The 27,651-nt window shown below is 53.8% G+C and overlaps 6 protein-coding genes across 12 annotated transcripts; 4 read left to right on the top strand and 2 right to left on the bottom strand.

Moving 5' to 3' along the window:
• Positions 1 to 40: 40 nt before the first annotated feature.
• UBXN10 (UBX domain protein 10) lies at positions 41 to 2,647 on the bottom strand. 3 transcript variants are annotated; one of them, XM_035344681.1, is made up of 2 exons: positions 2,537 to 2,647; positions 41 to 1,654 (listed from the first exon to the last, which is right to left on the bottom strand). In XM_035344681.1, the coding sequence occupies exon 2, from the start codon at positions 1,637 to 1,639 to the stop codon at positions 785 to 787; it is 855 nt and encodes a 284-aa protein (XP_035200572.1). In that variant the 5' UTR covers positions 1,640 to 1,654; positions 2,537 to 2,647; the 3' UTR covers positions 41 to 784. The 3 variants fall into 3 exon arrangements, with proteins under 3 accessions (XP_035200572.1, XP_035200574.1, XP_035200573.1); XM_035344683.1 differs by lacking the exon at positions 2,537 to 2,647 and adding an exon at positions 2,143 to 2,166; XM_035344682.1 differs by lacking the exon at positions 2,537 to 2,647 and adding an exon at positions 1,891 to 2,045.
• A 1,874-nt stretch (positions 2,648 to 4,521) lies between these two features.
• Positions 4,522 to 6,022, top strand: LOC118177281 (phospholipase A2, membrane associated-like). The gene is made up of 4 exons (XM_035344859.1): positions 4,522 to 4,633; positions 5,146 to 5,290; positions 5,474 to 5,580; positions 5,754 to 6,022. Exons 1-4 carry the CDS (start codon positions 4,597 to 4,599, stop codon positions 5,897 to 5,899), a joined length of 435 nt encoding a protein of 144 aa, XP_035200750.1. The 5' UTR covers positions 4,522 to 4,596; the 3' UTR covers positions 5,900 to 6,022.
• Positions 6,023 to 7,142: 1,120 nt separating this feature from the next.
• LOC118177280 (basic phospholipase A2 Cdr-13-like) lies at positions 7,143 to 8,377 on the top strand. Its single transcript, XM_035344858.1, has 4 exons — positions 7,143 to 7,347; positions 7,657 to 7,801; positions 7,959 to 8,065; positions 8,167 to 8,377. The coding sequence occupies exons 1-4, from the start codon at positions 7,254 to 7,256 to the stop codon at positions 8,289 to 8,291; spliced, it is 471 nt and encodes a 156-aa protein (XP_035200749.1). The 5' UTR covers positions 7,143 to 7,253; the 3' UTR covers positions 8,292 to 8,377.
• Positions 8,378 to 8,519: 142 nt separating this feature from the next.
• Positions 8,520 to 11,440, top strand: LOC118177279 (phospholipase A2, membrane associated-like). Of its 5 annotated transcripts, none has more exons than XM_035344854.1 (6): positions 8,522 to 9,268; positions 9,562 to 9,678; positions 9,791 to 9,920; positions 10,256 to 10,381; positions 10,513 to 10,661; positions 10,741 to 11,440. In XM_035344854.1, exons 2-6 carry the CDS (start codon positions 9,636 to 9,638, stop codon positions 11,196 to 11,198), a joined length of 906 nt encoding a protein of 301 aa, XP_035200745.1. In that variant the 5' UTR covers positions 8,522 to 9,268; positions 9,562 to 9,635; the 3' UTR covers positions 11,199 to 11,440. The 5 variants fall into 5 exon arrangements, with proteins under 5 accessions (XP_035200747.1, XP_035200745.1, XP_035200746.1 ...); XM_035344855.1 differs by having other exon boundaries at positions 9,585 to 9,678; XM_035344852.1 differs by having other exon boundaries at positions 8,524 to 9,268; positions 9,582 to 9,678.
• A 2,129-nt stretch (positions 11,441 to 13,569) lies between these two features.
• Positions 13,570 to 14,997, top strand: LOC118177322 (group IIE secretory phospholipase A2-like; the record flags this gene model as incomplete). Its single annotated transcript, XM_035344946.1, has 3 exons — positions 13,570 to 13,796; positions 13,975 to 14,087; positions 14,620 to 14,997. Coding segments are annotated over 3 exons (483 nt in total), but the record flags the coding sequence as incomplete, so codon positions are not given.
• A 1,832-nt stretch (positions 14,998 to 16,829) lies between these two features.
• On the bottom strand, positions 16,830 to 26,384 carry OTUD3 (OTU deubiquitinase 3). Its single transcript, XM_035344785.1, has 9 exons — positions 26,366 to 26,384; positions 26,190 to 26,329; positions 25,562 to 25,710; positions 24,649 to 24,761; positions 21,697 to 21,819; positions 20,907 to 21,029; positions 20,279 to 20,375; positions 19,312 to 19,493; positions 16,830 to 18,985 (listed from the first exon to the last, which is right to left on the bottom strand). Exons 2-9 carry the CDS (start codon positions 26,321 to 26,323, stop codon positions 18,809 to 18,811), a joined length of 1,098 nt encoding a protein of 365 aa, XP_035200676.1. The 5' UTR covers positions 26,324 to 26,329; positions 26,366 to 26,384; the 3' UTR covers positions 16,830 to 18,808.
• Positions 26,385 to 27,651: the final 1,267 nt, after the last annotated feature.

Raw genomic sequence — 27,651 nt, forward strand, 5'->3', positions numbered from 1 at the left:
CTTTAACCGCAAGAATTCCCCACAGAAAGCTGTGTTTTTCTCAGCACGCACGCGCTGTATTTACCCCCACGCCTGCCGAGTGACCCTGCCAGCCTCTTTAATGACCCCACTCCGCGAGAGCCACGGCGGGTTGGTAAAAACACGGTCTGCTGGGCGAGCCAAGTCCTCGGACAAAGCCAAGTGATACATTTAGCGAGCAAACACTCCCCAAAACACTCTTAAAAGCCGCACAGAGGTTCTCTCCATCAGTAGCTGAGCCCTCACAGGCAGGTTTTAATACTTGGCAATCATCTGCTAGCTCCAACGCGTCCTTGCTGTTATTTTCAGGTGGTTTTAGGGTTTGACCTCAGTTACAGCCTCTCAAGATGTCTGAGGCTGACGACAGCTTCCTGAAGCTACTGAAGACGACCACAGGGTGAAGCAGTTCTGTTTCTGTCTTCCCAGATACGCAATCCCCTCTGGGAAGTGGCACCTTCCTGAAACAAACAAAAAGGACACGGAAGAGGCCTCCTGCTCCGAAAAGAGAACAAACTCCAGAGACGAAAAATCAGCAGTTTCAAAAAACCAGAAAGGCCGAACGCTGGCGGCACTCGGGAAGGAACTTGTAATCACACGCACGGACAAAAGATCTGTTCATTCGCAGCGGGTACGTGCACGTGAGGTGGGATTTCAACACCCGCCTTTCACGTACACCAGTCAGCTCCGAGGGAAATTTTTGGAAGTCTGCAAGCTCCAAACGGTGCCGCGGTGGTTGAGAAGCGAGGCATCCCGCCCCGACGAGCGCCTACGGGGCCGCCTCGTGCTGCTCGGCCCGGCGGATGCACAGCAAGGACCTGGGGGGGATCCCGCACTCCTGCAGGGACCGGGTGAGGTCGGGGAAGCTCCGTCGGGGCACCTCCACGGTTTCGACGCTGCAGCACTCGTATTTGGCCGCCGTTTTCTGTTCCGCCACGCTCAGGACCGTCTGGAGGCTGTCCGTGGGCTTGAAGCAATGTTCAAATCTTTGACCGGAGGGAGAGCGAACAGCCAGCAGCAGCTGGGGCTCATTTTGCAGCGGTTCTTCCAGACTTAGGGTTGACAACGAAGGGCTCTCCCGTCTCGTTTTCCCTCCCAGCTTCTCGGGGGGACGCCGAGCACACGAGCTTTCTTCACCAGGGACGTCGCTTTCTGACAAGCCGCTGGCAGATCCTCGTCCTCCAGAAGGAGCTGGGGTTTCCTGAGCACCCTCCTGCCCCCAGCTCACCTCGTGCTGGTCGCTCGGCTCTGCCCCCGCGCCCTTCCGGCCGATGGAGGGGAGCACCCTGTACTTGTTGAGCGAGGAGGAGCTCCTCAGAGGCACTTGCTGCAGGAGCTCTGGGATCTCCTCCGGCGACACGTGGCCAGGTGGGAACGGCGGTTTTGTGGACGAGGCTCTCGGGCTGCTCCCTGACTCGTGGGGAGCTGCTGGTGACGATGGCACTCTGCAGGGGTAGGCGTTCACGCTCCCGGGGTAACCGAAGGCCGACCTCGTGCGTCCTTTGGCAGATTTTGGCCGGGTCACGTGCATGGTGGCGGCGTTTGACTGAAAGAAAGGGGCTGAGGGGCTCGGAGGGACGTAGCAGAGAGCTGGTGCTGAGTTCAGGAGAGCTGCTGTGGCCATTGCTTCCCAGGACACCTGCAGAGAGGGCAGCAGAAGGAAAAGTTACAGGAATCGAAAAATTCAGTTCCCGCTGTGGACTTTCTGGTGACGACCGACTGCTTTGTGCACTTAAAAAAAAAATCCCTGATGATCTGATGACAAGCAGAAGGGAGGGAACAAGCTCTGTGGGAACACTGCAGCCGTGGCTGCTTTGTTTGGCTGCTCAGTGCCCTCCCCAGCCAGGGCTCCTGCAGAGCAGCACGGACTCGCACCCAGGCAACTGACCGCAGCCTCCTCGCACCCACAGCGGGGCTGTTTGATTTACGAAATGCTGGCACAAAAGCCCCGAGGCAGCGAAGAGGAATCCCTAAACACGCTGCAGGGCTTACCGCACATCCCCCCGTTGTACTGGGGGCCTAAAGAATAACCCCCCAGCTCACCCAACCTTCCCCAAGCCACCACGGTGGGATTCTCCTCAGCGAGGCTCCTTAACCCCTTCAGCACCGCACGTGTCAGAGGCTCACCCCGGTGCCAGCCCGGCACGCGTCACCTTTGGGTGCTGCTGCGAGAGGCTGGGACGGGGAACCGCAGAGCCCATGGGGGGGAGGGCAAAAACATTACAGTCCCACAGCACGGGGAGTGAGCAGCGGGCCCTGCGGGGGGGTCAAGCCCCAGCTCCCCAGCAGAGCCGAGCCCCAAAAGGCCCCAAGGCCCCAAAAAGGCCCCCAAAAGCCCCCAAAGGGCCCTCCAAAAGGCCCCAAAGGCCTCCCAAAAGGCCCCAAAGAGGCCCCAAAGAGTCCCTAAAAGGGCCCCAAAGGCCCCCCAAAAGCTCCCAAGAGGCCTCCAGAGGCCCCAAAAGGCCCCAAGAGACCCAAAAAGGGCCCCAAAAGCCCCAGGCCCGGCCCGGCCGCCCCTCACCTGCCGCCCGCCGCCCAACACGGCCGCGTTGCCAAGGCGACCGCTCCACTTCCGGCCGCGCGCCGGGCCCCGCCCCGCTACCACAGAGAGGAGCGGCTGCGCTGGGCAGAGCGCCGCAGGCCGCGGTCCTCCAGGCGCCATGTCCGGGTCGGGGCTGCGCCAACCCGGCTCGGTTCCCAAAACCGCGCTGTTTGAACCCAAAAAGCGGCCCGCGGCTGAGGACGCGGCGCTGAACCCTCCCTGTTGTTGCTCGGGGTCGGGTTTTAGCCCCTCTCCTTCTTGGCAGTAGCCTCACAGCGGTGCCATCAGCCTCACCTGAGTGAAACCACGCAAATAAACGGCAAACCCACCGGTTCCACGAGCGCCCCTTAAAAGAAAACAAAATAATACAAACAAACAAACAAAAAACAGTTAAAGTAACACACTGGGGGCTTTTTGGCTCAGAGTTGGCAGAGCCAGGCTGCCGATGGCGGCGGGCAGGTGTCCTTGCAGGAAAGCAAGAAATGGGCAACAAATGGGGGGATAACGAGGAAACCGCCGTGGGGCACCTCACGCAGGGCTGGGAGGGACAGAAATGGGCCCAAAGTGGCCCAAAGTGATGGTGTGGGTCTGCTAGGGGCTTCATTTATCGGGTGTCCTGGTGTCCCGGTGTCCCGGTGTCCTGGTGTCCCAGTGTCCTGGTGTCCCACTGTCCCCGTGTCCCACTGTCCCCATGTCCCACTGTCCCCGTGTCCCACTGTCCCCATGTTGCACTGTCCCCATGTCCCGCTGTCCCTGTGTCCCCCTGTCCCCGTGTCCCCCTGTCCCCGTGTCCTGCTGTCCCCATGTCCCCCTGTCCCCGTGTCCTCCTGTCCCCGTGTCCCACTGTCCCCATGTCCCACTGTCCCCATGTCCCACTGTCCCCATGTCCCATTTTCCTGAGCATTTCCAAGCACATCCAGCCCCCCCCCAGCCCATGGCCACACCGAGGGCCACCAAGGGGATGGTGGCACTGGGGGGGAGAGGCTGGGAGAGCTGGGGCTGCTCAGCCTGCAGGGAGGAGGCTCCGCGGTGAGCACAGACACCGGGGGACAGGAGCACAGAGCCAGGCTCCTCTCTGGGGCACCCAGGGATGGGACCAGAGGCTGCAGGCACACGGTGGCACGCGGCAGGGTCCCCGGGACCCTCGGGAAACCCTTGTGGTGCTTGTGCATGAGCAAAGCTTGGACCAGACGGGCCCAAGCCTGCCTCCAAGCTCCACTGTTCTGTGACCCTGTGAATACAATACATGTGGCCCATTTTTTTTTATGCCCAAATTTCCTTAGCACGGTTAATTACCAAGGGTGGAGCTGTGCATACACATTCCGATAGCGCCCGCTTGTATGTCTGTTTGCTCTTGGCCCCATGGCTTCTCAGAAGTGATAGCCGCCTTTGTTCCTTATCTCCTCCCGTGCTCTGCCTCCCTTTGCCTCATGGCTCAGGCGCGGTGATTCGATAACCTGTGCTCGAAAGGCATCTCCGATGGGGTTTTCATGGCGCTTCCAGCCTGCTTGGCTGATGATCTCATTTCACAGCCCCCTTGCCCATGCATGGGAGGCCCGGGGGGTCTCCTGTGCCCCGATGTCAGGAGAAGAAAACCATAAATCCGCACAGCGGGCCCTGGCGCTCGCCGTCCCCTGGCCAAGCACCCCCTGGAAATGGCACCATGGCCTTCTGCAGCTGGATGTGACAACCTCCGCCCTGCCAGACATTCACCTTCTGGGCATAAACCACTTGTGTGCCATCTCTCCAGCCACCTAACCCCGTGGCGGTGATCTTCGTGCCCGCCTGGAGAGCAGGAGCGAGGTTTCAGAGGGAGCACCGCGGCCGTCTGGGTTTGGTGTAAGGGGGGCGGACAAGGAGCCGCTGTGCGATGCGCGGACAGAGGAGGGGGTGGACCTCTCTCCTCTCCATCTATATAAAGCAAACCCGCGAAGCCTCAGCTCCGCCGGGTCCGGAGGGTGGGATTTTATTGCCTTCTTACTTCAATAGCCCCAGGGAGCTGCTCGCCGCCCGCTGCCTCGGCTCCTTTCTCCGCCAAGATGAGGAATCTGCTGCTCGCCCTGCTGCTGGCTTGCGGTGAGTTGGGTGGCGAGGTTGGGATCTCATCCACCCGGCATAAATATCACCCAAACCCACAGGTTTTGGGCACATTTTGGGGCGTGCAGGTGTTGGCTGAATGTTGCAGTTTCTCCGCGATGCCTGGCATAGGGCTGATATTTATTTTAAGAGGTGCTGGGGCCCGTGGTCACCTGCCTAACCCCAGGCTGATGCTGGCGCCGTGGCACTGACGGCCAAGGGATGCGAGTGACACAGGGCCTGCGAGGAGAGCGCCGTTACCTCCTGCGAGGCCAAATTCGGTCATCGAGAAAAGCAAACAAAATCCAGAGGTGGCTTGGGGGATTCTCAGAGTCTCGTGCTGGCACCCCGAGAAGAGTTCACGTGCACGGGGGCAGCAACGTGAGACTGCTCTGCTTGGTGCGCAACACGGTGTGGCTGCTGCACGGGGAACACTGTGCCGGTGTGAGCGTGTCCCTCTGTCCCCCTGTCTCCCTGTCCCCCTGTCCCCCTGTCCCTCTGTCCATCCACAGGGCTGCTGCCGGCGCGTGGCAGCGTTCTGGAGCTGGAGCGCATGATCAAGGCGGTGACGGGGAAGAGCGCCCTGCTCTCCTACAGCTGGTACGGCTGCTTCTGCGGCATCGGGGGCAGAGGCACCCCGGTGGACGCCACCGACAGGTGAGTGGCCCCGAAAACCCTCGCTGCGGGGTAGCCCTGCAAAAGCTCCTCGCTGGCAGCTCCGAGGGGGGGATTTTGGCACCGTTCTGCCGTCACTTTTTGCTGCTGCCCGGCCGTCCGCTCCTTCCCATGACTCCAAAGCCCGGGCAGGGCTCTGACACTCTGACACGGTGCCCCCCGCAGCTGCTGCCGTGCCCACGACTGCTGCTACAGGGGGCTGCGAGAGAGCAAGTGCAGCCCCCTGATAACCCCCTACCAGTTTGAGGTCACCGACGGGGACATCGCCTGCGGTGAGTATCAGTGGCAGTGACCGGCGGGGTTCAGCGGGGGGGGGGATGATGCCCTGCAGGGTGCTGGGGCTGCCCGCAGAACCCCCCCCCTGCCACCGCAGCATCTCCCACGGCCGACGCCAGCTTTGGGGGACGGAAAAGCCACCGCTGACCTTTGCATTTGTCCCCCGCAGGTAACGAGCAGAGCTGGTGCAAGAGAGAGACCTGCCTGTGCGACAAGGCGGTGGCGTCGTGCTTCGCTGGCGCTCTGCCGTCCTACAATCAGTCCTACCGCTTCTACTTCAAGCTGAGATGCCGAGGGAGCAAGCTCCAGTGCTGAGGGGGGGCGGGGGGGAGCAGCGTGTGTGTGGATTTTGAGTGGTTTTCCTTAATGCCATGGAAAGGAGAGGGTGGTCTGGGCACTGAGCAGAGCTGGAGCCCTCCTCTCTGCAAAGCTGTGCGGGATGAGGGCTGGGCCTGGAGGTCCTCCAGCTCCCCCAAAAACACATCACCGTTTATTTTCAGCCTCTTCCTCCTCTGATCTCATTTCCCAGAAAAAATAAAATTAAATAAAAACGTGAATAAAAGACACGAGAAGTGCTCTGTGGTGTGTTTCTGTCATACCACGGAGATTTCTGCGCCGCAACAGCAGCACCTGGGCTGTGGCACTTGGTGAGAGCCTCTTGCACCTCCTGACCCTGTCGCTCCAGCTGCGCAGTGCTCCGCGGTACCAAAAGCAGCCCCCCAAAGCCGGAGATGTGATGCAGGCCACAACATTCAGCTGCTCCCCTCTCAGCTGGGTCTATCCCTCCACGGAGCTGCTCGAATCCCAGGCTCCCCGGGGTCTGCCAACGAAATAATTTCCTTGTGGTGAGCCTGGGGTTTTCTTGGCATCTCCCTTCCTGCTCCCCGAACTCGCTCCCAGAGCCAAAACACAGCGGTGCACTGACGGGCAGGCAAGTTCGTGGCAGAAAGGTGCTTTTGGAGGAGGACAAGGAAGTGGGAAAACGTGGGAGACGGTTTGAGACCCTCCTCTGATGTTTACTCGCTGAGAAAAGTTGACGTTTTTGTTGACCAGGGGATTCTCCCTTTCAGCTGCTGTCACGGAGCTGGTTTTTTTTTTTTGCTGCTTCCCCAGCATCGCTGCCGGTACCGACCAGGGGCCCGTGGGGCGCGGGGGTGTTCTTGCATTCCTGTAAAGGGGAAGGACGGCGCCTTCTCCTTTCCTGAAAAGTCCCATCAGCAAAACTGGGGCGAGCTGACCGGCCGCCCCAGGTCAGCAGAGGGGGGGGGCAAGCCCTGTATAAAGGGATCCAGGCCGGCCACGCGTCCTGTGAGCGGCGGAGGCTTCCCCGAGGTGAGCAGGGATGGAGGATCGCTTTCCTTCGTGCCCTTTTCCCCTTCCCTACCTTAACCAAAAGCTGCGCTGCGAGAGATGGAGGCGCAGGTAGGAAAGCAGGGTTGAGCAGCAGAGGAGAGAGGCTCTTGGAGACACCAGGCCGCATCCCTCGAGGGCTCCAACTTTTCCTGCTTTCCCTTCATTTTGCTTTTTTTTTTTTTTTTCCCCCTCTCTCCACCACCAAAGTCCGGGCAGCACCGGGCTGAGCCTCCCTGCTCCATCCGCAGCCCGGCACCGCCGCTGCCCCTGGGCGAGGGGGCAGAGAGGAGAGGTCGGCAAGGAGAGAACCTTGCCCATGCTGCGGGGAAATGATGTGGGCTTGGTTTCTTCTTCCAGGCTCGTCGGAAAGATGAATTCCCTCCTTGCGCTGGCCGTGCTTGCTGCCTGGGGTAGGTGTCCTGGCTCTCAGGGTGGCCCCAGCCCCGTCCGACGCCGCGATGAGGGTCAGCCCTGCTGGGTTTCCCACCTTTCCCTTTTCCCCCCGTCACCACCTCTCTGAAACTCATAATGACCCCCTAGAAAACGTCCCTCCCCCCCCCGGGGACAAGCCCCCTCCTGTCGCAGGAGGTGAGACCCCAGCAGAACGATTTGGTGGTGGAAGAGCCCGCGGGGGGGTACCAGGAGGATGGCGAAGCATCCCCGCTGCTTTAACGGGGGGGGACACAGGGGTTGTGTCAGCCCCGCTGCTTTTCCCCCAGGCTCATCCCTGGCTGGTGGGAACCTCTGGGATCTGCAGAAGATGCTCACGAAGGTGACCGGGAGAAACGCCTTCCTCTATTACTCCTCCTACGGCTGCTACTGCGGCATCGGTGGCCACGGACGGCCCAAGGACGCCACGGACAGGTGAGCACCCACTTAAAATCGCTCTGCCCACATCTTACCATCCTGCGGGCACCTTTGGCTGAAAATCTAGAGAATAGGGGAAGCAGGGAGGAAAAAAAACAAAAAAAAAAACAAAAAAACAAAAGGAAAACCAAGAGAGCCTCCAAATCCTGCACAGGTGCTGCCAGCTGCACGACACCTGCTACGACGGCCTCCTGCGCCACGGCTGCAACGCCAAGAAGCAGCGCTACCACTACGGCTGGCACGGCAGCAGCCCCGCCTGCAGTAAGTGGGGGGCATTGAAAACGGATTTCCCCCCCCCCCCCCCCCCTCAAATAAAATAAAATGAGAACCGGAGCTGACCCCGGGCTCGCTGACCCCCTCAGGTCAGGGCTCCTGGTGCGCCCAGCTCTCCTGCGAGTGCGACCGCAGCCTGGGGCTGTGCCTGAAGAGGAGCCTGCGGAGCTACAGCGGGCGCTACCGCCTGTACCCCCGGCACAAGTGCAGGTGACGGGGCCTGGGGACAGCAGGAGGAGGAGATGCTTCGGGTTTGCCCTCTGCTCCGAATGGATTTTGGCACCTGGAGCTGCGCGCCCGGGCTGATCCGCGCTCCGACCCGCGCTGAGTTTAATCGGTGTGAAAATAAATCACGGGCTTAAACCATCCCCGTCCCCGGCGAGCTGCTGCCGGGCAGGGCACAAGACCTGTAAATGCCCAGCGTTGCCCTCCCTGAGCACGTCGCAGGCTCTGCGGATGCTCACCGGGTGCCGGGAGGGTGCTCGGTGCCCTGAGCACTGCTGGGTCCCTTACAGCACGTTCCCAGTGCTCCCAGTAACACCTCAGTGCTCTCTAGGGCTCACCAGTATCCCCTCCAGCATTCCCCAGATCTCTCTAGAGCCTCCCAGTACCCTTCTAGTTCCCCCCCCCCAGTGCTGACTAAAGACCTCCAGTGCCCTCCCAGTTAGAACTGGGGGGAGTACTGGGAGCCTCCAGACAGTGCTGGGGGGCAGCAGGAAGGCAACGGGAGGCTCTAAAGAGCACTGGGGGCACTGGGAATGTCCCTGGGGGCTCCGGATAGGACTGGGGAGCCCCGGGAAGTTATCGAGCTGCTCTCAGCAGAAGGAGGGTGCCTGGCAGTCCCTAGCCAGCACTGGGGGGGTCACTGAGAGCGTACTGGGAAGCTCTGGACGGCACTGGGGGACAGCGGGAGGGCGCTGGGGTGTCCTGGGAAGCACTGAGAAGTTGCAGACAGCGCCGGGAGCGCACCAGGAGGCTGCCGAGAGCCCCGGGGTGGCACCGGGAGGGTGTTTGGGGGGCTCTGGGCTGCGTAACGCCGGGCTGCGGGGAGAGGGTGGGTTCGGCCGGCGAGCCAAGGGGCGTAGCAGGACGGCGTGCGGGGACGGAGGAGGCATTTCGGCGCTTCCAGCCGGGAGCCGGAGGGCAGCACTCGGCAGCCAGCGAGGATCCGGAGCCCGTCGCCGTCCCCCGGTGAGCAGCCCCCAGCCTCAGCCCACCGTGGTGCCGTGGGGCTGTGACGGGAACAAAAATAGGGCGGGGGTGCTGGAAGGAGGCAGCAGCACGGCGCGTTTTGCTCTTTTCTTTCAAGGGAAAAGCTCAGCAGAGGGGCTGCAGGCACGGTTTGTGTGCCAGGAGCAGAGGTACGGGAGCGGGGAGAGGTCTGGGCGGCGGGGCAGCACCGGGAAGCGTTTGCTTTCAGCCAAGAGGCAGCACCGTTGGTGTAAGGAGGCACCCCTGCCTTCCTCCTTCCACATTTTAAAATGATTTGACCTCGTTTCAGAAGAAGGAGGTTGGCAGAGCGGTGTCGTTTCTCCTCCCTGGTCTGGGTAAGAGGAAGATGAAGGTCCTGCTGGTGGTCCTGGCCCTGCTGCTTGCTTGTGGTGAGTGCGGCTGGGCTGGAAGGGGAGATCCCAGCAAAACTTCCCCTGCTCCAGCCGCCCAAGGCAGCTTTCTGTACCTAACTCATAAAATCCCATTTTCTGGTTGCTGCAGGCATGCTCGCCGCTCACGGAAAGCTCCCGCCTGCCCCGGGGCTGGAGGGAAGCACGGTGGCGAACCTGACTGCGCACATCTGCGACTCAGGAAGGGGCCGCGGGCACGCAGCGAAGGCTTCAACGCACCGGTACAGCAACAACAGGTTTTGGGGCAAACGAGGCAGCGCTCGCCTCTTCTTTCAGCCCTGGAGAGGCAGAGACAAGTGGCTGAAGCTGCTGGGATGGCAGCGGAGGGCAGGAGAGGTCCCGAAGCCGGGATGCTCAAAGGCTCTGGGCCCTGGGTGGCACAGGGAAGCTGAGAAGAGGCTCGGTGTAGGACGGGGGCAAAAGCGGGATGGGGCTGGAGAGCATCCCGGAGCAGCTCCTGGGTGCTTTGGTGCAGGAGGGGACGCAAAGCCCCGCTCGCAGAGCCCGTGGTGGACGGGTTAGAGAGCAGCCACGGCTGCGTTTCGCCTGCGGCCAGGCTCTCCTTCTCGCTGCAGGTGCTGCCGGCTCCGTGCCTGCTGCTACGCCCGGCTGGCTGCGCGCCGCTGCCGCGTGGGACAGAGCCAGCGCCTCGCCGCCCCCCGGGCAGGGGGCCCTGCCTGCAGTAAGTCCCCGGGGCTGAGCTTTGGGACCCTCGCGCTCACCTCGACGGGATCCCCGCTGCCACCTTAGCAGCTCCCCGGAGCCATCCCCCCAACACCATCCCCACGCTGAGCTTCTCCTCGCTCCCCGCAGGCTCGGGGACCCGGTGCCAGCGAGGAGCCTGCAAATGCGAGCGGGCGACTCAGCTCTGCTGGGCACGCAGCCGGGCGCTGCTCAAGTGCCAGGGCCGAGGCAGGCGCTGCTGATGGAGAGGGGCCCTCCACGAACCCACCTCCGTGCTGGTAAGCAGAGCGGGGCTCAGCGAGGCGCCAGGAGCCGTTCCCAGCCCTCTTCCTCGGGGCTTTGTTTTGGCTTCGACAGGAGGAAAGCCGCCCTCGTGCGAAGCTGCGTCATTAGACACTGGATCCGAGGAGGGAGAGCTGCACAGACGCGATATTTCTGCTCAGAAAAACAAGGGAGGAGCGGGACACCTGCGCCTTGTCACAGCGAAGGGCGAGATGGTGGGAGCCAGCACAAGTTGGCAATTTGTCCCCTTTGGCTCTGGCTCCCCACGCGCAAGGCGCTGCACGGAACCGTCGCGGCTCCCCCAGCTGTTTGCTTCACCGCAGAATAAAACTAAAATAAATATTCCAAATAAAAGATATAAAGTATTTGGAATATTCCAAGTATTCCAGAATAAATATGCCGAAATAAAGCCAGAGAGCAAAAAGCTTTGGTCCTCTGCGTGCTGCGACTCCGCCGTACCCAGTGACAAGCCCTGGCACCGGGGAGCAGCTCACCTGTGCGCAGGGCTCCCCGTTGAATTACCCAAACCCTAAAACTGGAGCCGAGCAGCAGAGTCCAGAGCCCGTTTCAAACATCACCCCCGACGCCTGGAGCCCCTGGTTTAACGCCGACAGCAGGAGGTTCTTGCATCCTGCTGCAACGTTTCCAAATGGCTCAGAGCTCGCCTTTGCCTGGCTTGTGCCTGGTCTCGCCAGACGAGGCACGGCACGAGGGTTTAGGCACCGCTGGAATAAAGCACGTGCCAATTTCTGCCAGGTGAGGGTTAATTCAACAGCAGCCGTTCAGGCCAAGGCGCGGGGAAATAATCACACGGCCAGCCAGGGAGGTGGCTGTAACGCTGCCCACGTCGCCCGCTGCTGTCACCCCCTTTCTGCAGGAGAGGGAGCAGCCAGTCTGTGCTCCCCGCTGCTCATCCGTGCCCCCAGCCCCCAGGCTCCCAAAATTTGCATTTGCCTCAAGGCAGAAGGAATGGAAGCCGCTACGAAAGTCTGGGGACAGGCACAAAGCCGCAGGAGGGCTGGGTGCCGATGAGCTTTGCTGCACTGGGATGGCCTGGGAGCTCACGCTTGCCTAACTCTCAGAGCAGAGCAAAACATCTTTCTCACCAGAAAAGAATGTTTTGGCCTTATTTTGCAACAACCCCCAGCACGTCCCCTAGGAAAAGACAGTTTAGGCTGTGGCTGCTTCCTCCTGCCTCAAGCATCCCAGTGATGCAGGTTTTCTGCCCTTCAGCTGGTCTCACCTCCTCCGAGGAGAGCACCGCAAACTGCCACGGGGCTCTGCAACGAAACACAACCCCAAAAACGGGGACAAAAGGGGGTTTCTCTGGGGGCTGGAGGATGCTCTGCTGTGCCCTGGGCATTGGCAGCTGCAATTCCCGCTCCGGCTTGCCCCAGAGCTGAACTCAATCGCACTAGGAAATATCCCTGAAATCGGGAAGCTCCCCTCGAATGAGGAAGTGTCCCTTAAAGCAGAAAGGTTTCCCTCCAGCTGTGAACCAGGCGCCCGGTGTTTAGCCTGGGGGGGTGGATGAGCACCCACCAGGAAGGAGAGCGCAGCCCTGTGCCGAGCAGCTGCTGTTTGCAGGGCGTAAATCGAGGATCAAATCCTCGCCGAGATGGGACAGGGGCGCTCGAGCAGACGGATTGCACACCAGGATGAGCCAAAACATGCTCTCTCTGTTTAAATTCTGGATTAATTTTAACTATGTGTTTTCCTGCTCAGACATCTGGCTGTACAAATCAGCTCATCTGGAGCCCCAGGGGCTGCTCTGTTCCCTCAGGTGCAATAAACAGGGCTGCAAAAGTGCTGGAGGCGGCGCTGGAATTGGTGCACGGTGTGAAAAAAGGCAACTTTGGCTAAACGTGTGTGTAAATTCAGCAAAAGCTGAGGCTGTCGTGCTGCTGGAGGGGCAAAAACCCCATGGCCCAACCTCATCTGGGGGGGAGGACGAGTACCAGGCGGGGAAGAGACTTGCCGAGGCCCCGAGCCCAGTTCCTTTTTCTCACCATCCCTCCGACTTCCACGCGGCCACATCCTTGTTCCCTGTCTCGGTTTCAACGACAGGGGATTTCCTCTCCTCACCTCGGTGCTGGGGTTTCTGGCAAAGGGCTCTGCGAGGCACGCAACACGACGCGTCTGCGATCCCTGCACCAGAAAATACGGCTAAAATGGTCTTTGGGCATCGCCTGATTAGAGATTCCCTCCAAGCCAACGACACCTTTTACAGCCTTCCATTATGTACTGCTTGCATTCTGTTTTCTTTTCCTTACCTGGAGGCTGATCTGGCAAGGGGCATCTGGGCACCAGCAAGCTCCCAAAACCACAAAAAAACGGGGGAGGAGGATGCTTTGCACCGGCTCTGTTTTCTCCCTGCCCAAGCGAGTAATTATGGCAACCAGTAAGACACAGCATGGAGCTTTCTAACCATCAAAATAAAACCCTAACAGCCACCCAGGAACGATATTGCTGCTCTTTTCCCTCAAGTTTTCCCATTTTGTTCAGGGCGCTGAGGTACCCGGAGCCATACACGGGCTTGACCCAACTCATCCCAGTCCACCCAAGCCTCCCATCAAAGGGTGCCCCGACGTTTCCGAGAAAGGGATTTGCATCCGAGCAGGCCCCCATCAAAGCGGAGAGCAGCTTGCACGCGTTAACGGGACCGATGTGGCCAGGACTGTCAATATTTGCCCGCTGTGGAGACGACAGAGGAGGAGCCAGGCTGAGCGGGCACGCGCCGGCTATAAGAGGTGCAGCTGAGCGCACCCCAAGCTGCAGCACCCGAAGGCTCGCCCCGCTCCGGAGCTGCTCGCCGCCAGCCATGAAGCTCTTGGTGCTCCTCGTCTGCCGTAAGTACCCTCTGGAGGCGGCGGGGGGGTAACGGCTTCCCTAAATCCACTGTAATTCGGGGGGTTTTCGGGGCAGAGGGTGGGGTGGGGGGCTTCTCGTTCTGGTGATCCTAACGGCAGGTCTCCAGTCGCAGGGCTGGCCCCCGGGGACGTGGACGGCAGCGTGGTTCAGTTTGCTAACATGATTAGGCTGAAGACGGGTAAGAGCCCGCTGGATTACAACCGCTACGGCTGCTACTGCGGCTTGAGGGGAGCCAAGCAACCTCTGGATGCGACGGACTGGTGAGTGAGGAGCTCGGGGAGATGGAGAGGATGCTCCCAGCCCTCTTCTCCTCCCAGAGCTCAAACCAGGGCGCAGCTGGAGGCGGCAGTGCGGGAACCACCGCGTGTTAGCCACGGCAGCGATCTCCCCGCTGTTCCCCGTCCCGCCCTGACAGTTCGGTGTCTTTTGCAATACCAGGTGCTGCCATGCCCACGACTGCTGCTACAGCAGGCTGAAGTCGTCGTCCCCGGGCTGTCATCCCATCCTGGTCCCTTACAAATACTCTGTCCAGGGAGGCGTCATAGTCTGCGGTAAGGGACAGCGCGAGGCCAAAGCCACGCTCTCGGGGGGATCTCTTTTCCTTGGCGTCCTTTAGATCAACCTGGAGGGGGTGGAAAGGAGGGAAAGGTGCCAGGAATAATGCAAATAATGGTGAAGAGCTAGCAGACCTCCCAAAGGATGGGGTCGCCCTTCTGTAGAGGCCAGGTGACGACGTGACCAAGCTGGACGCAGAACACTTGAGGTGCCCTGACTTGGATGGGGACGTGGCGCTGTCACCCCCATTTCCTGATCGTCCTTCCGTCCACCCAGAGCAAACACTGTCCTTTCGGGGGGGCTGAATCACAAAGAAGCACTTCCTCGGGACCAGAACAAGTATCTACACAGAGCTAGATGTAGAGGAAATCAAAAGCCCCCCCTGGGGTCATGCTTGCTTTGTAGCCGCTCTGTGCACCGGGGCAGGATGGTGGCAAACGGGCTGACTACCCGGAGTCGATGGCTGCGGATGCCAGCGGGAATGATTCAAAAGATAACCTCCAACTCTTGCACCTTTATTTCCCCCAGGAGCTGGGAGTAGCTGCCAAAAAACAGCCTGCGAGTGCGACAAGGCAGCAGCGGAGTGCTTCAAGAGGAACCTCAGGAGCTACAACAAAAGCTACGACAATTACCCGAACTTTCGGTGCAGGGGCTCAAGTCCCCGCTGCTAGAGAAGCCAGCCTTGAAATTGGACGGAAATGCTCCAAATTGAGTTTTTTTTTTTTTTCTCCTGCAGCGAGATGGAGTAAGGCACAGCTCTGGCCCCACTGCACCAAAATGTCATTCGGAGGCCAGACCCTGAACCTGCGCACAAGGAAAGCCCACCCACTCCTTGTGATTCAAGGAATCGTGAAGAAAAAAAAAAAAAAAAAAAAGATTTCAAATAAAAATAAGTTTTAAAGCCAATTTCTAAGTGCATCTCATGTGTTTTCTTGTTTCAAGCCTCAGTGCCTGGGTGGGTGGGAAACCTGTAGCTCTCCCCAGAGACCCGACGGGTCCAGCACCCCAGGGTGACCACGGGTGTAAACCCATCCTGCTCACAAATTGATTACTTAAGCAATTAGCACTTACTAAGGCACAGGACACTGCCAGCAGCTCCTCCAGCCTCACAGGGTTTTCAGGGTGGCTCCTTCTTGCACCCCCATCTTCTAATAGGTCCTCGCAGGGTCGTGGAACCAGGCGGGTCCCCCAGGAGCTGCACGGCAGCAGCAATTAGCCCTAACGAACCAGGGCCAGCCGCTCGTTGCACCTGGGAGGTGGAAGTGCCTCCATGCTGCCTTTGGCCTCGAAGACGGTGCTCAGTTTGGCACCCGTTTATGAGGTTGCACCCTCTGTGGGGTGCTCTCTAAGGGCACCCTGGGACGCAGTCTGGTGGTGGGACATGGTGGGTCAGGCTGATGGTTAGACTTGATGACCTCGAAGGTCTTTTCCAACCTAGATGGTCCTGTGATTCTATGAGGTTATTATTTTAATAGTTTTTCTACAAGGTTGTTTTTTTTTCATAGCTTTTCTTGTCTTTCTAGGGTCACTCGATGACTTTCCACTGTTAGAGAGAGGGTTTCTTCGGGTTCTAAGCTTCTCCTCGGTCAGAAATGTGAACCAAACATTTCTATCAGAAAGGAAAGTTGAGAGAAAAATGAGCTGGGATAGAGCTGATCAAGTCAATGCTGCCCTCTAAGGTTTGTGTGTGCAAGCAGGCTCTGCTCCAGGCACCAGCAAGGTTCAGTCACACGCACAGAATGACACGTGCAGACATCGCCTTGGTAAGATTGCATTAAGAATGACCCAATTTGCCCACCTTCGTCCAAGTTTCCAACCACCACGAAAGCTGACAGGTGAGCGTACGCCTTAGTAGCCAGAGTGCAGCCACAGAAGTGGTTCTGGTCACGACTACCCAGTGCCCAACCTTTTCTGCCTGTTAACAAAACCAAGTGATGCAGGTGCATTAAAATAATCTGCAAGTTTTGCTTTTAACCCACCCTTCACCCAATACACACAACTCCATTCACCCAGCTTGGCTGGCACACCCGAGGGTGCTGAGGGAGCTGGTGGATGTGATTGCTGGGCCGCTTTCCATCATCTATCAGCAGTCATGGTCATTTGGAGAGGTTCCTGATGACTGGAGACTTGTTAACATCTGTAAGAAGGGTCAGAAGGAGGATCCATGGAACTAGAGGCCTGTCAGCCTGACCTCAGTGCCAGGAAAGGTGATGGAACAGGTCATCCGAATGCAATCACGTGGTGTATGCGGTACAATCGAGGGACCAGGCCCAGCCAGCACGGGTTCAGGAAAGGCAAGTCCTGCCCGACCAACCTCATCTCCTCCTGTGACCGGGTGACCCGCCTGGGGGCTGAGGGAAAGGCTGTTGGCGTAGTCTGCCTAGGCTTCAGCAAAACCTTTAGACATAGCTTCCCACGATATTCTCCTGGAGAAGCTGGCAGCCCATGGCTGGGACAGGCACACTCTGCTGGGTTACAAACCAGCTGGGCGGCTGGGCCCAGAGAGTGGTGGTGAACAGAGTGAAATCCAGCTGGTCACCAGTGGTGTTCCCCAGGGGTTGGTGTTGGGGCCGTGTTGTTCCCCAGGGGTCAGTGTTAATATCTTCACTGATGATCAGGATAAGGGAAGGTTGGACGTGGCTCTTAGGGACATGGTTTAGTGGGTGACATTGGCAGTAAGGGGCTGGCTGGACCAGATGATCTGGAGGTCTTTTCAAACCGTAATGATTCCAGGATTCTGTGATCTTTACAACCTTTATTGCACTCAGTATCCAAAACTGGGGATTTGGTTTGGTAACAGAAGCATGTGCCCCACTGAGCATTTAGAACAGGAAAGGGGAAAAAAAAAACAACACAACTTGTGTAGTTTCAGCAGAAACCAACAGAAGATGAAGGCACCTTCCACAGCACTCCTGCACGTGTGGATACCATGGATGACTTTCTTTGCTGTTCAAGTATTGCAGATGAGGCAAGACTGTTGGTAAATAAATAAAAAACCAAAAACATCCCTCCAAGGCTGGGTAAGACGAAGGTGATACATTTACCTGAACTACCTTGACGTGCCTTCTGCCTTCCAGTCTCATCACGCCGGTGAAGTGACTTGCACTTTGTCCCACTCAAGCTATCCGTCCATTCTTTCCACTTTTGTAAAAGTCAAGGGGGAAAGAGAATTCCAGAAGTAACATTGCTAACGGGTCAACTAACGGTTAGCACAAAATGGATTTTACCGATTGTCAAACAGCACTGAAAATCCGAGGCTCATCCAGGTTCTGCTACCTGCCAGATACTATTCAGATTTCCCTCTGCAGTAATTTCTAATGCCTACCACAGGCACTTACAACAGCACGCAGTATGCTTCTTCACTTCCCAGACGCTGTCCCTCCATAAAGCGTAAGAGCTGTTTTATATTCCTTTTTATTTCTGCCAAGCTCGTTACAGGAACCAAAGTAACTTTTTAACAAGCATTCAAGCCTGTTCGCCTACACCATCAGTATTTAAAGTAAAGCTCCTTCCTTTTTATTGTTCAAGTACTCTGTCAAGATCAGTAGCAGAGCACATGAAGAAATACTACCTCAGGTTTTGGCATTTCAGTCAAAAAAAGGCATTTCCATATCGATTTGGAAGCTCTGAAGAATGTATAGATTTGAAGAAAAACAACAATGCTCCTTACTTTGAAAAAAATTATTTAATCTCTGCCCCTGCTAATGAAGTGCCTCCTGTTGTCTACTATGTGTAAGTGCACGTGCTTTCTTAAAGCCCAGTGCTTGATGCAAGACCAAAACCTGAATGAGGCTGAAATACTGCAAGCCATAAATTTAGGGCCAAATCCTGCAGTCCTTACACTTCAGTCCAAATTCCCTATAAAAGCACCGCAGGATTCAAGCTATACATTCTACAGTACCTAGTGACCATAGGCAAGAGGAATTTAAGATGAAAATCCTATTCTGGAAAAAGCTTGATTTATGAAGAGTGAAGCAGGCAGGCTTCCCAGTGATCGCTGCTGCTTGGAAGCTTGTTCCCAGAACTCTCAACCCGTTGGCTATACAAATTTCATTTAGAGACGAAGAACGATCAAGTTCCTGGCTTGTACAAGTCACAGCACTCAGCAGAAATCTCATGCCCGCTTGTAGTGTATCATATTACGACCTCATTAGACTTTATAGATCAGAAGAACTGGCTCTGCAGTCCCAGGAGCCCACTGGTTTAACTCTCTTGGATGAGAAAGAAAAGAGGAGTATTATGTTTGATAGTGTTGGCTGACACTTCGTTTTTGGAAGGATTTTGTTCCTCTGTTCCCTAACTTTTTAAATTTTAACAGAAAAAAATAAAAAGTGTGTTCCTGAGTTGAGAACTGTTAACGCTTTCCCTGACGGTAAGGTAAAATAAATCTCCTCTAAGCAATAACCAAGCACATCAAGAGATCTCAAAGCAAGTCTGGCATTGCTGTGTGAGGAAAAGGTTCTCACCTTAACCTAACTCCATAAGAACAAAAACAAACCTCTACGTTTTTGTTAAGTTTAAAACTCTCTTTCACACAAGTTATGTAGAATTACTGAGTAACTGCCCTGCAAACGAAGAAACAAAGTTCCTATGTGCTCAGAGATCTCTGCAGAAACTGATTTCAGGATGACAGTGGGTGCTTGGAAATTTGCTTAAGAGGAGTTTTGTCTCGATCAGTTTCCTTTGCTTTTCTCACCAGAATGCTCAGAACATTCAGTCATATGTTTAGAGCTGTCATGGCCTTCACCAAGGTGATCTGGTTATCCGAGTCCATCTCTCTCTTATTGTTATCTGCACAGTTGCTTTTGTTGGCCAAGACCTTTTGTCGGTGCCTTTCTTCCTGTCTCTTCTTTTTCTCCAGCCGCTGCTGTTCCTTCTTTAGTTTTTTTGATACCTGAAAAGGAAAGAATGAAAACAAAGCTGAAAACAGATATTTACTGCCCAGCTGGGGAAAAATAACACACTGGGAAGGAGACAAGCAGATACCAAAGCAGCTGCCAGAAAATGTTTATTCCAGACTGTCTGAACTTTGTGCACTTCAGAAAGAGTGCCGAATGCCACTAATAAACACTTGACTTGGAGAAAAGTCACAACTGTAGCGGCTACAAAATCCAGTAAGTGGAAGCACTTTTTACTTCAAACAAGAAAATAATTGTTGGTTAAGAACTGCTCTGATCTTTAAAGGATGTACAAATCACTGTCAAACTGCCCTTCACATACCTTGGGGTTTTTGCTGGATCGACTATCTTCATTAGATTTAGCCAGTCCTTTGTGGTTTTCTATTTCATCTTGATGCAAACTCTGATTTCCGAAGATTCTTGAACCACTTCTGTTACCGTCCCACAGGGCTGAGGTACACGATTTCTGACCTTTGCTCTGAGGATCGCGCTGCTCCTCAGCACCTACCAACAACAGAGTTTTTTCTCAGACACTCTATACACAGAAGCTGTCTCTGTGTCAGCCAATTCCTTCTTCCAGGCGTTCTGGAACTGTTTTTTTTGGAAGCTGGATTGAGTAGGGAAAAAGACAAAGTTCAGTAGCCTCTTCTGTCTGCTCACATCGGACAACATATTCTTCCTCTGCTGGAATGTGGAAGGGGAACACTCCACACTAATCCAGTGGCATGCTGTTATTTTACAGACCTTCAGTTTAAAGGTGTGGTAATGTCTGCCTGTAACTTCACAGAGAGGACTTTATGTCACAGGCAACCAAAAGCCAGGGACTCTAGTGCTCAAGAACTAGGCTACACCTGGTACGTCAGGTTCTCCAGAGAACAGACCCAGGATGGAACGTGCTCTGAGATGCTGGTAAACCTGAGTTATCTGGTGAGGAGGCCACAGAATGGCTCCAGGGATTGCTAATCTTACAGGGAGTTTTCAAGACTGTAGAGCAGAACAAATCCAAACCAGATCAATTAGGATATGGTAGGCTCAGTGGCTCACAGGAACTTAGCTCAGTGCCTTGAACAGTCCCAGGTCAGTCTCACGAGGGGCATCGTTACTGAAAGGCTCTGCAGGTGCACAAAATCTGCCCTCGTAACCTTCCTGAGCACAGAAAGGCTGAGGCAGCAGCACAGCCAACAGGAAGCTTCCACTGCTACTGTCCCTGTTGAACTGCTGTTTACAGTGAACGATGCCTCAGAAGAATGCTGTCTGATGTTAGCGAGTGACAAAGTCCACGTACTTACCGATTCCTTCCATTTCCTTCACTTGAAGGATGGCAAATATTGCAGAATCTACGTTGTAGTCTTCCACTTTCAGAACCTGGCTGACTAGCTCAACGTCCTGTCCAAGAGAAAGATAACATTAAAGAGAGTTCAAGCCAGCAACATCCAGACACCTCTTCAGCAACCACTTGCACCACTAGGAGGGGGTTGCTGTCTGCTTTTATGATCTCCCAAACAGCCCGTACTCCATTTCTCAAGAAGGTGAGGGAAAAAACTTCAAAATCTCAAAGATACCAGGAAAAAGGACCATGCTGTGTCAGTGTAACCGTTTCACTCCTGATACTTTTCATTCTCTGCATTTGCACAGTACAGCCTGCAGTAACCACACAGGTCATCTAGTGACTGCGGCTAAAACTGAATATCCTGAATGACTAGACAGTTTGTGAATTGTACAGAATTTGTTTCCAAGTGAATTTGTTTGAGAGACTGCAAGACAAACCTTACAAAACTGTTCAATATTCACACACAGCATGCATTTCACTGAGTCTAGGATGAAATGCATTACAATTTGTGGCTGTAGTACTGAAATTGTCCAGGGAAAACACTCCCTAGAATTTTTCTTAAGGAAAAAAGGCTACTCAATACTTACTGAACATCCAGTTGCACTGCACACTTTTTGTATAGCAGCTTCCTTTTCAACTTCAATCTCATCTTCAGAGCCACTCTTCTCTGGCTTCATTTCCTCCTCATTTGCATCGTTTTTGGAAAGCATCTGTAAGAAAAGCAAAGCGTACAGTTATTTCATCATACACGATTTTTTTTTTTAAAAAACTGTCATTAATACAGATTTGATTTTGGCACAGATTTCTCAGAAACATCCTGTATCAACAAGTCCTGGATATTGTGTAACTTCTGCTAACACTGGAACCATTTCCCACTGTCAAGCAAACTCATAGTACAAGATCATGTACATCAACAAACCATCACTGGCTTTTTAAATGAAGTATTAATTTTATTACAATATCACACATTATACAAATGCGTGCATAGAACTTTGAAGACAGCGCAGCTTCCTCCTTAACAGGAAAAAGTGAGATATTAAGAGAATTATTGTATTTCCATCCATTTCCTCCCTCCCATTTGTTTTTGCATTTGAGGTGATGAGTATTTAGATGGGGTTGTTTCAAGACTTCTACAGCCCGTATCACTGCATCACATTCAAGGCTGATTTCCAGCCCAGTAATTTAAGCACTTCACATACCGTCCAAAGAGAGCAGGCTGTACTAATTACAATCACGTTAGGAATTTTTCTATCCCCACATGAGACAGGGACCAAATTCTTCTCTCGATCTCAGTGCAAGTGAGAAAGCAAATCAGCCAGTAACATTCAGCTGTTATTTATCCCCACAGCGATCTCAGGTCATTCTGTCGTAACCAACCTCCATCTGAAGATATGCTGGAGCTTCTGAGTCATCGTTGATTCTCCTCACGCTGTCATAGTGCTCTCCATACCGATATGCAATGTGCAGCTCCCTCGCGTTGTTTTTCTCCGTGCCTCGAATCTAATTGAACCAAGCAGACCACAAATGAGGATTTGGAGACAACTTCAGCGCCGTATTTTTCTTAGTATTATTTTTTTGAAGCAAGGATAAACACTGTGCTAGGAAGCAAAGTACGTAGCTACTGAAGTATCTTTACACAGGAAGTGTTGACCTAATAATCCAGATGTGCCTGCAGTAACAACAGAACTTCTGTCTCAAGGATAAGATAAACAGCTCTGGGTCAGTTACATCATTACAAACAAAACATGATATCAAAATACTTCAGGGCTAAGCTCAAAGCAATTTCCTAAGTTTTCTACAATTTTCTGATCACCTCTTCCAGCCCCATTTTCAGCAGCAGCCTCCACTCAATACACGGTGCCTTTTTCCCCTCAAATATGAGGAACATAAGTCTGGTCAAATCAGGACCACACTGAAAACACTCACCCAGAATAAGTTTTGTTCTGCCGTTGTGACAAGATGGTGTTTTAATGATTCACATTTGGAGTTGATATTATTTGCTTTTGAAAGAAAGACCAGTAAAGCCAAACCCTGAAAATTTATTAATTCCACTCAGGAGCACAAATGTTCCTTTGCTTTGTCAGCATCAATTTCAGAGGCTTCCATAAGAGAATTCTCGCTCTGGATATTATCCATGCAGATGCAAGAACAGTTCCTACCCTGATCATAAGGGTCTCAAGCCGTTAGCTAAAAGCCAGCAGCATTTCGACTCCTGCAAGGAATGCAGGAAATTACACACCTGCAAATCTCCTCTGCTTACCTGTCGAGCCAGAGTTCAAAGATCTGACACCTTTGCTGGAGAAGATGACAGTAAGCAAACAACAAAAAAAGTTTGCTTTAGGGCTCCAGAATTTCCCAATCCTTTTACGTCTTTTCCCAACTTACAGAATTTACACCAAGTCACCTTTCGACTACGTCTGCAGTCTGTGTTACATTAACAACTTCAGATTTCACAACAGATATTCTCCATTCATCTGTTTTACACTTGCTCACCCTTAAATTCCAACTCAACGCTCGGTTACGTTTAACTCCTGCCTTTTATCTTACTAAGTTGTTCAGCGTGCTGGATTTCAGTGAGATCTATCATCATCGTTTTTCATTTGCCAGAGTCAAAATAGGTATCTAACAAATCCTGCAGCTCTTGAAAGATCTAGAAAGTTGGCAACAACTGATGAAGAAACCGAAGCCTCTTTGTGTGCACTCTTTGCAAAATACACTGGAATTGTAAGTAAAAGTTAGTTGCAGTTAAAAAAAAAAAGGCAAAAACATAGGAAAAAGGTAAATAGTAACCCCCAAAGCTGATAAAATAACATCTGTGCTAACTTCTTTCTCTGTATTTGCAGTCACTATCAAAATATCAAAAAAAGGTAAAGGGTGCTTAAAGCCTTAAGAAGTCAGCACAGAAATGCCCAGCTCCAACGGTTTGAGAAACAGCTGGAGGTCCCAAACACTTCTCCTGCTCCCATTTCTCCACCTTCGCTTCAGCATATGCCAATGGCTCTCTTAAAATTGAAGGATGATGCACCATCTGCTTTAGACCAACAGAGAGATTCACACCATCTGCTTAAAGCGTCTTGCTGATCTGCTTCTCTGGAAATGCTCTCTTTGTAATCTAGTCTTTCCAAAATGCTCCTGGGGCTCAAAAAAAAAAAAAAAAAAAAACACAAAAAAAAAGGATGTAGAAAATGGAAAATTAAGAAAAATAGTATGGACAACATAAAGAAAAAGGGTGTCTTGGGTTCGATGAGTTTAGCAACTTGGTAAGACTGTCTCCGTGTTGTGATCCCCTCTGTGCAGGTAGGGAACTCCTGACATTACAGTTATGGACAGCTCTCCTTACTTATGCCATTTTCACGACACACTCTCGCTAACAAAACTCCACTCAGGCACACCAAATGGAACCTCACCTCACCACAACCTCGGTATTTACAGCCCAGGAAAGGTCAACGAATGGGAAAAAGGAGGTTGAGATTTTTGAGAGGATGTGCAAAAAGATCGCTAAGAGTTAAGGGCACTGAGGTGAGTATTTGGTTCAAAACAGCAGCAACACATGAACTGCACCTCCGTGACCTCTCCTGCAGGGTCATTACCTCCATTACCCTGTTCTCTCTTGCAGGTCAAGCAGTTGATTATTTTTTTAACACACAGGTGAACTGTCTTACTGCCCATTGCTGCCATATAGGTATGGGTTTAAACTTATTTGGGTTCAGAATCCATCTGACGCAGTTTCAAGTGTTTCCAAAGACACCACCTGCAGCTTTTACCTGGTCTTTTTCTCTTTACTGCCCTGTTTCACCTACATACTTCACTGGTACTCTGTGAATTCAGCTTAGCCCTTAAAGCCTCTACTACCCTCATAAAATATGTCAAGAAACAATCCTGGCTTGGATGTAGGTTCTCGCTTGATGAACAGGCAGAGATCAAGTACGGACCCATGCCAGTGTGGATCTGCCACAGGAAAACAACAACAAAAAAGAGAGCAGGAGAGACCCGATGAATTACTTGTTCCAGTCCCCAGCTGCAAGAGGAATCCACAGCGCACAGACCTTTCCAGAAGCTGATTAAACACCACTTTAACATTTTAAAACCTTTTTTTCCCTCTCCTGCCCAGTCCAGAGCCTCATTTTTCCAGTTGTCAGAACCATCAACTCCTCATTCCAGATCCCACAGAGAACTTGAGGTTTCCTTCAGGGCTGAAAAAGCGAGCGCCAAGCTACCTGTGGCTGCCAACCAGTGTATTTGTTCTCTTTGAACAGACCAGAAAGTTGCAACACTGTTTGTATCCATCAGCTAAAAGTTAGGCCAAAATATGGAAGTTTTGTTTCTCACCTGCCACAGTGGAGCATTAAGCTGATGAATAACCACATTGATTTGATTGTTCCTTGCAAAGGCCACAATAGCATCGTTGCCAGCAAAGGTACCCGGCTTTGCCAAGTTGGTAACTAAATGAAAGCAAACATTCAGAAGAGATGGAGAACTAGTTTCTGAGACTTCAAAAAGCAACGGGGGTTTAGCAAGTAACAAAATTTCAACAAGGGCCCAAGAAATTTTGGAAAGGAAATCCCAACTATTAAATGGTAACTGCAGGGGCAAGAATCTGGTAGCAACAGAGGTTACTGAGTCTTAAATGACCGCAGAAACCTCCAAAAATGCAGCACACCCCTTGATTACGCAAGGCCATCAGTTCTGTCTCAGCTCTGAAGGTAGGTGCCACGTGCTAAACGACCAGGCTACTTTCATGCAGCACCTGCATGTCACCTGGCACATACCCAAAGCTGTTAGAACAAAGGCTGCGTTGGTCTCTGCTTTCCATCTTCCCCTGGGTTAACACCATGAAATATCAAGTGTCAAGGAGAAAAAGAAATCCAAGGACATCAGCCACGCAACACCCACCAGTATTGAAGGGTGAGCTCTCCACTCACCCTTGAATACTTGACGTTTTGAGAAAACTTCATTTTCTCAAGTTCCTTTTGAAAACACCAAATTATTATTTCTAGACTTTTTTTTTTCTTTCCTTCTTCAAGTTCTTCCTAAATTCAAATACGTTCCAGGAGAAGTTTAATAGCTCATCTTTCTACAGAAAGATAACAAAGAGAAATGTAAACTCACTGCTGTTTCTAAAATCTAGAGAGTGGCCATAGCATAGCTCAGGGATGAGAAATGGTTCAGTGGAAAGGTACTCAAAGGAGATGTAACCTCATTTTGGAACAACCCCTTCTATTCGTGTCTACAGAGACTGTACCATGTTTCTCAAAGGGAACATCGTCTTCCACAAAGGGTTCAAACTCCTCCCGCTGCTTTATCATGTAGTCCACCGTTTCCTGGCGATGTCTGAGGTGGTTTCGGGAGTGTCCCTCAAGCTGGTCACCGAGGGCCCGGAACAAACAATTGCTAAGGGAAGAGAAACCGCGTGTTAGCGTGTCTGAAACGTTGCTACCGGAGAGCAATGTTAAACCAATGGCCCTGGTGTAGCAGTGGAATAAATACAGGCTGGGCAGCAGGAGCTGAGATTCGATGAATTTACGGTAAGAACATAAGGTTTTAAGAGAGCATGTCATCTGCTCGTACAGAGCAAACCAGCAACAGCGCTGGGCCAAACCATCCCCAACCACCACCGAGAGAAATAAGCGAGGGCAACCCAACGCCAAGCACTTCCTCAGCACACACACACCTCTTTCTCCCCTTCCTTTCTCCCCGTACTTACTCTTGCCGTGCCCCACACAGCCAGGGGAGCCCTCAGGTGACAGGCAGGGGGGACACACAAGCCCCTCGCACCCCCTGCGCGCAGCCCCCGTCCCTGAGGGACTCGGGGCGGGTACGGAGCGAAACCCCTCGGGGTCGGGAGGCCCGTGGGTGCCCCCAGCACTCACCCATCGCCCGGCACCTCCCGCAGCTTGAGGCCGAGGGCCCGGAGCTGCCTGGCGAGGCCTCCTCCGCCCGCTGCGGGGCTCGGGGCCCTCCTGCGGCCGGCGGGCCGGGCCCTGGCCGCCTGCTTGCGGGACATCCCCGCAGGGAGCTCCGCGCCTGCGCTGCCGGCCTGTCACCTTCCCCGGGCCTCCGGAGGAGGAGGAGGAAGAGGAGGAAGAGGAGGAGGAGGAGGCGAGGAGCCCGCGAGGTGGCAGTCGGGGAGCAGCGGCGCAGGCCGGGAGCGGGGCCGGAGCAGCGCCGCCAAGGGATGCGCTGAGGGAGCTTCGGAAACGCAAAGCCCGAGGCCTGCAGCAGGGCGGTGAATTTCTGTCAGGGAATTCCTGTGAGGACGCAGCCTGTAAATGATTAAAACGAGCCCGATTCTGTTCCCCCTTCCTCTTCCCCGGGCACCCCGGGGTGCTCTCATCTGAGCAAGGAGTGGGCACGGAGACGGGGGCCCATTTGGGACCCGCTCCCAGTTTGCTCAGCTGGGAGTGAACCTCCAGGTGTGTTAGTAAAAGGGCTTCTGTCACCCTTTCTCAGGGCAGAAGGTGGATGGAGAGCTGGCAAACCACAGGGCACACATCAGCACCACCGCCGAGCCTGGTGCTGCAGCTGTAAAACATCTGGGGCAGCTCCGCAGCCTGGTCACGAGCCCCCCCAGGCACCACGGCCACAGCTGAAGGCTCAGCACAGATTTCCTGTCAGCCTCCTGCTCTGCCACCCTTCTGCCAGTGAGCAACAAAACTAGCCCCCCACCATTAACACCATCCAGCGCTGCCCCTGATGACTGCACCTATTCTAATCCATCAGCAGTTACCCATTTCTTTTTTTCCTTGCCCTACTTTGCTCTGCAGGTATGACAAGACAGTTTGCCTGATGCTGTCAGATTCCAGTTCCTAGCTCTGTTCAGACAGTGCATCCAAACAGCTTCCTGATGAGAGCTAAGAAAACAGTCCCAGCGTGGAAACAGACACCGACGTACAGAGCGAATCAACTTCCCAGGCATAAGCGTTACGGGCGTGCTACAAGAGGACATCGCAGACAAACAGGGCAAGACCAAATAGCCACGTTGGATTCTCCCGAGAGGCTCTCAGGTCGCATTTGTGAAGTCAAACAAGCCTTGGTTAGGATCAGGTAAAAGGCTGCTTCCAAGCTGCTTTTCAACCTCAGTGTAAGAAGCTCCCTGTCGTGCCAGAAGATGTGCTGTAAGTCTGACGGTGACTGCTCAGGCACTGCAGCTCTCTGCTCTTACTCACGCTTATGCCCATTAACGGGTGATACCATCCGAGGCTCCACATCAAGATAATATTTAAATCGTGTATATCGGTAAGTTCCTTTAGTCCAGTCACAACAAGCTGTAACGTAACTTGAGAGCAGGAAGAAGCTCGAGGGACTATAAACATTATCTCCTAGAATATTTTG

The sequence above is a fragment of the Oxyura jamaicensis genome, chromosome 21, assembly GCF_011077185.1.
Source record: "Oxyura jamaicensis isolate SHBP4307 breed ruddy duck chromosome 21, BPBGC_Ojam_1.0, whole genome shotgun sequence".
NCBI lineage: Eukaryota > Metazoa > Chordata > Aves > Anseriformes > Anatidae > Oxyura > Oxyura jamaicensis.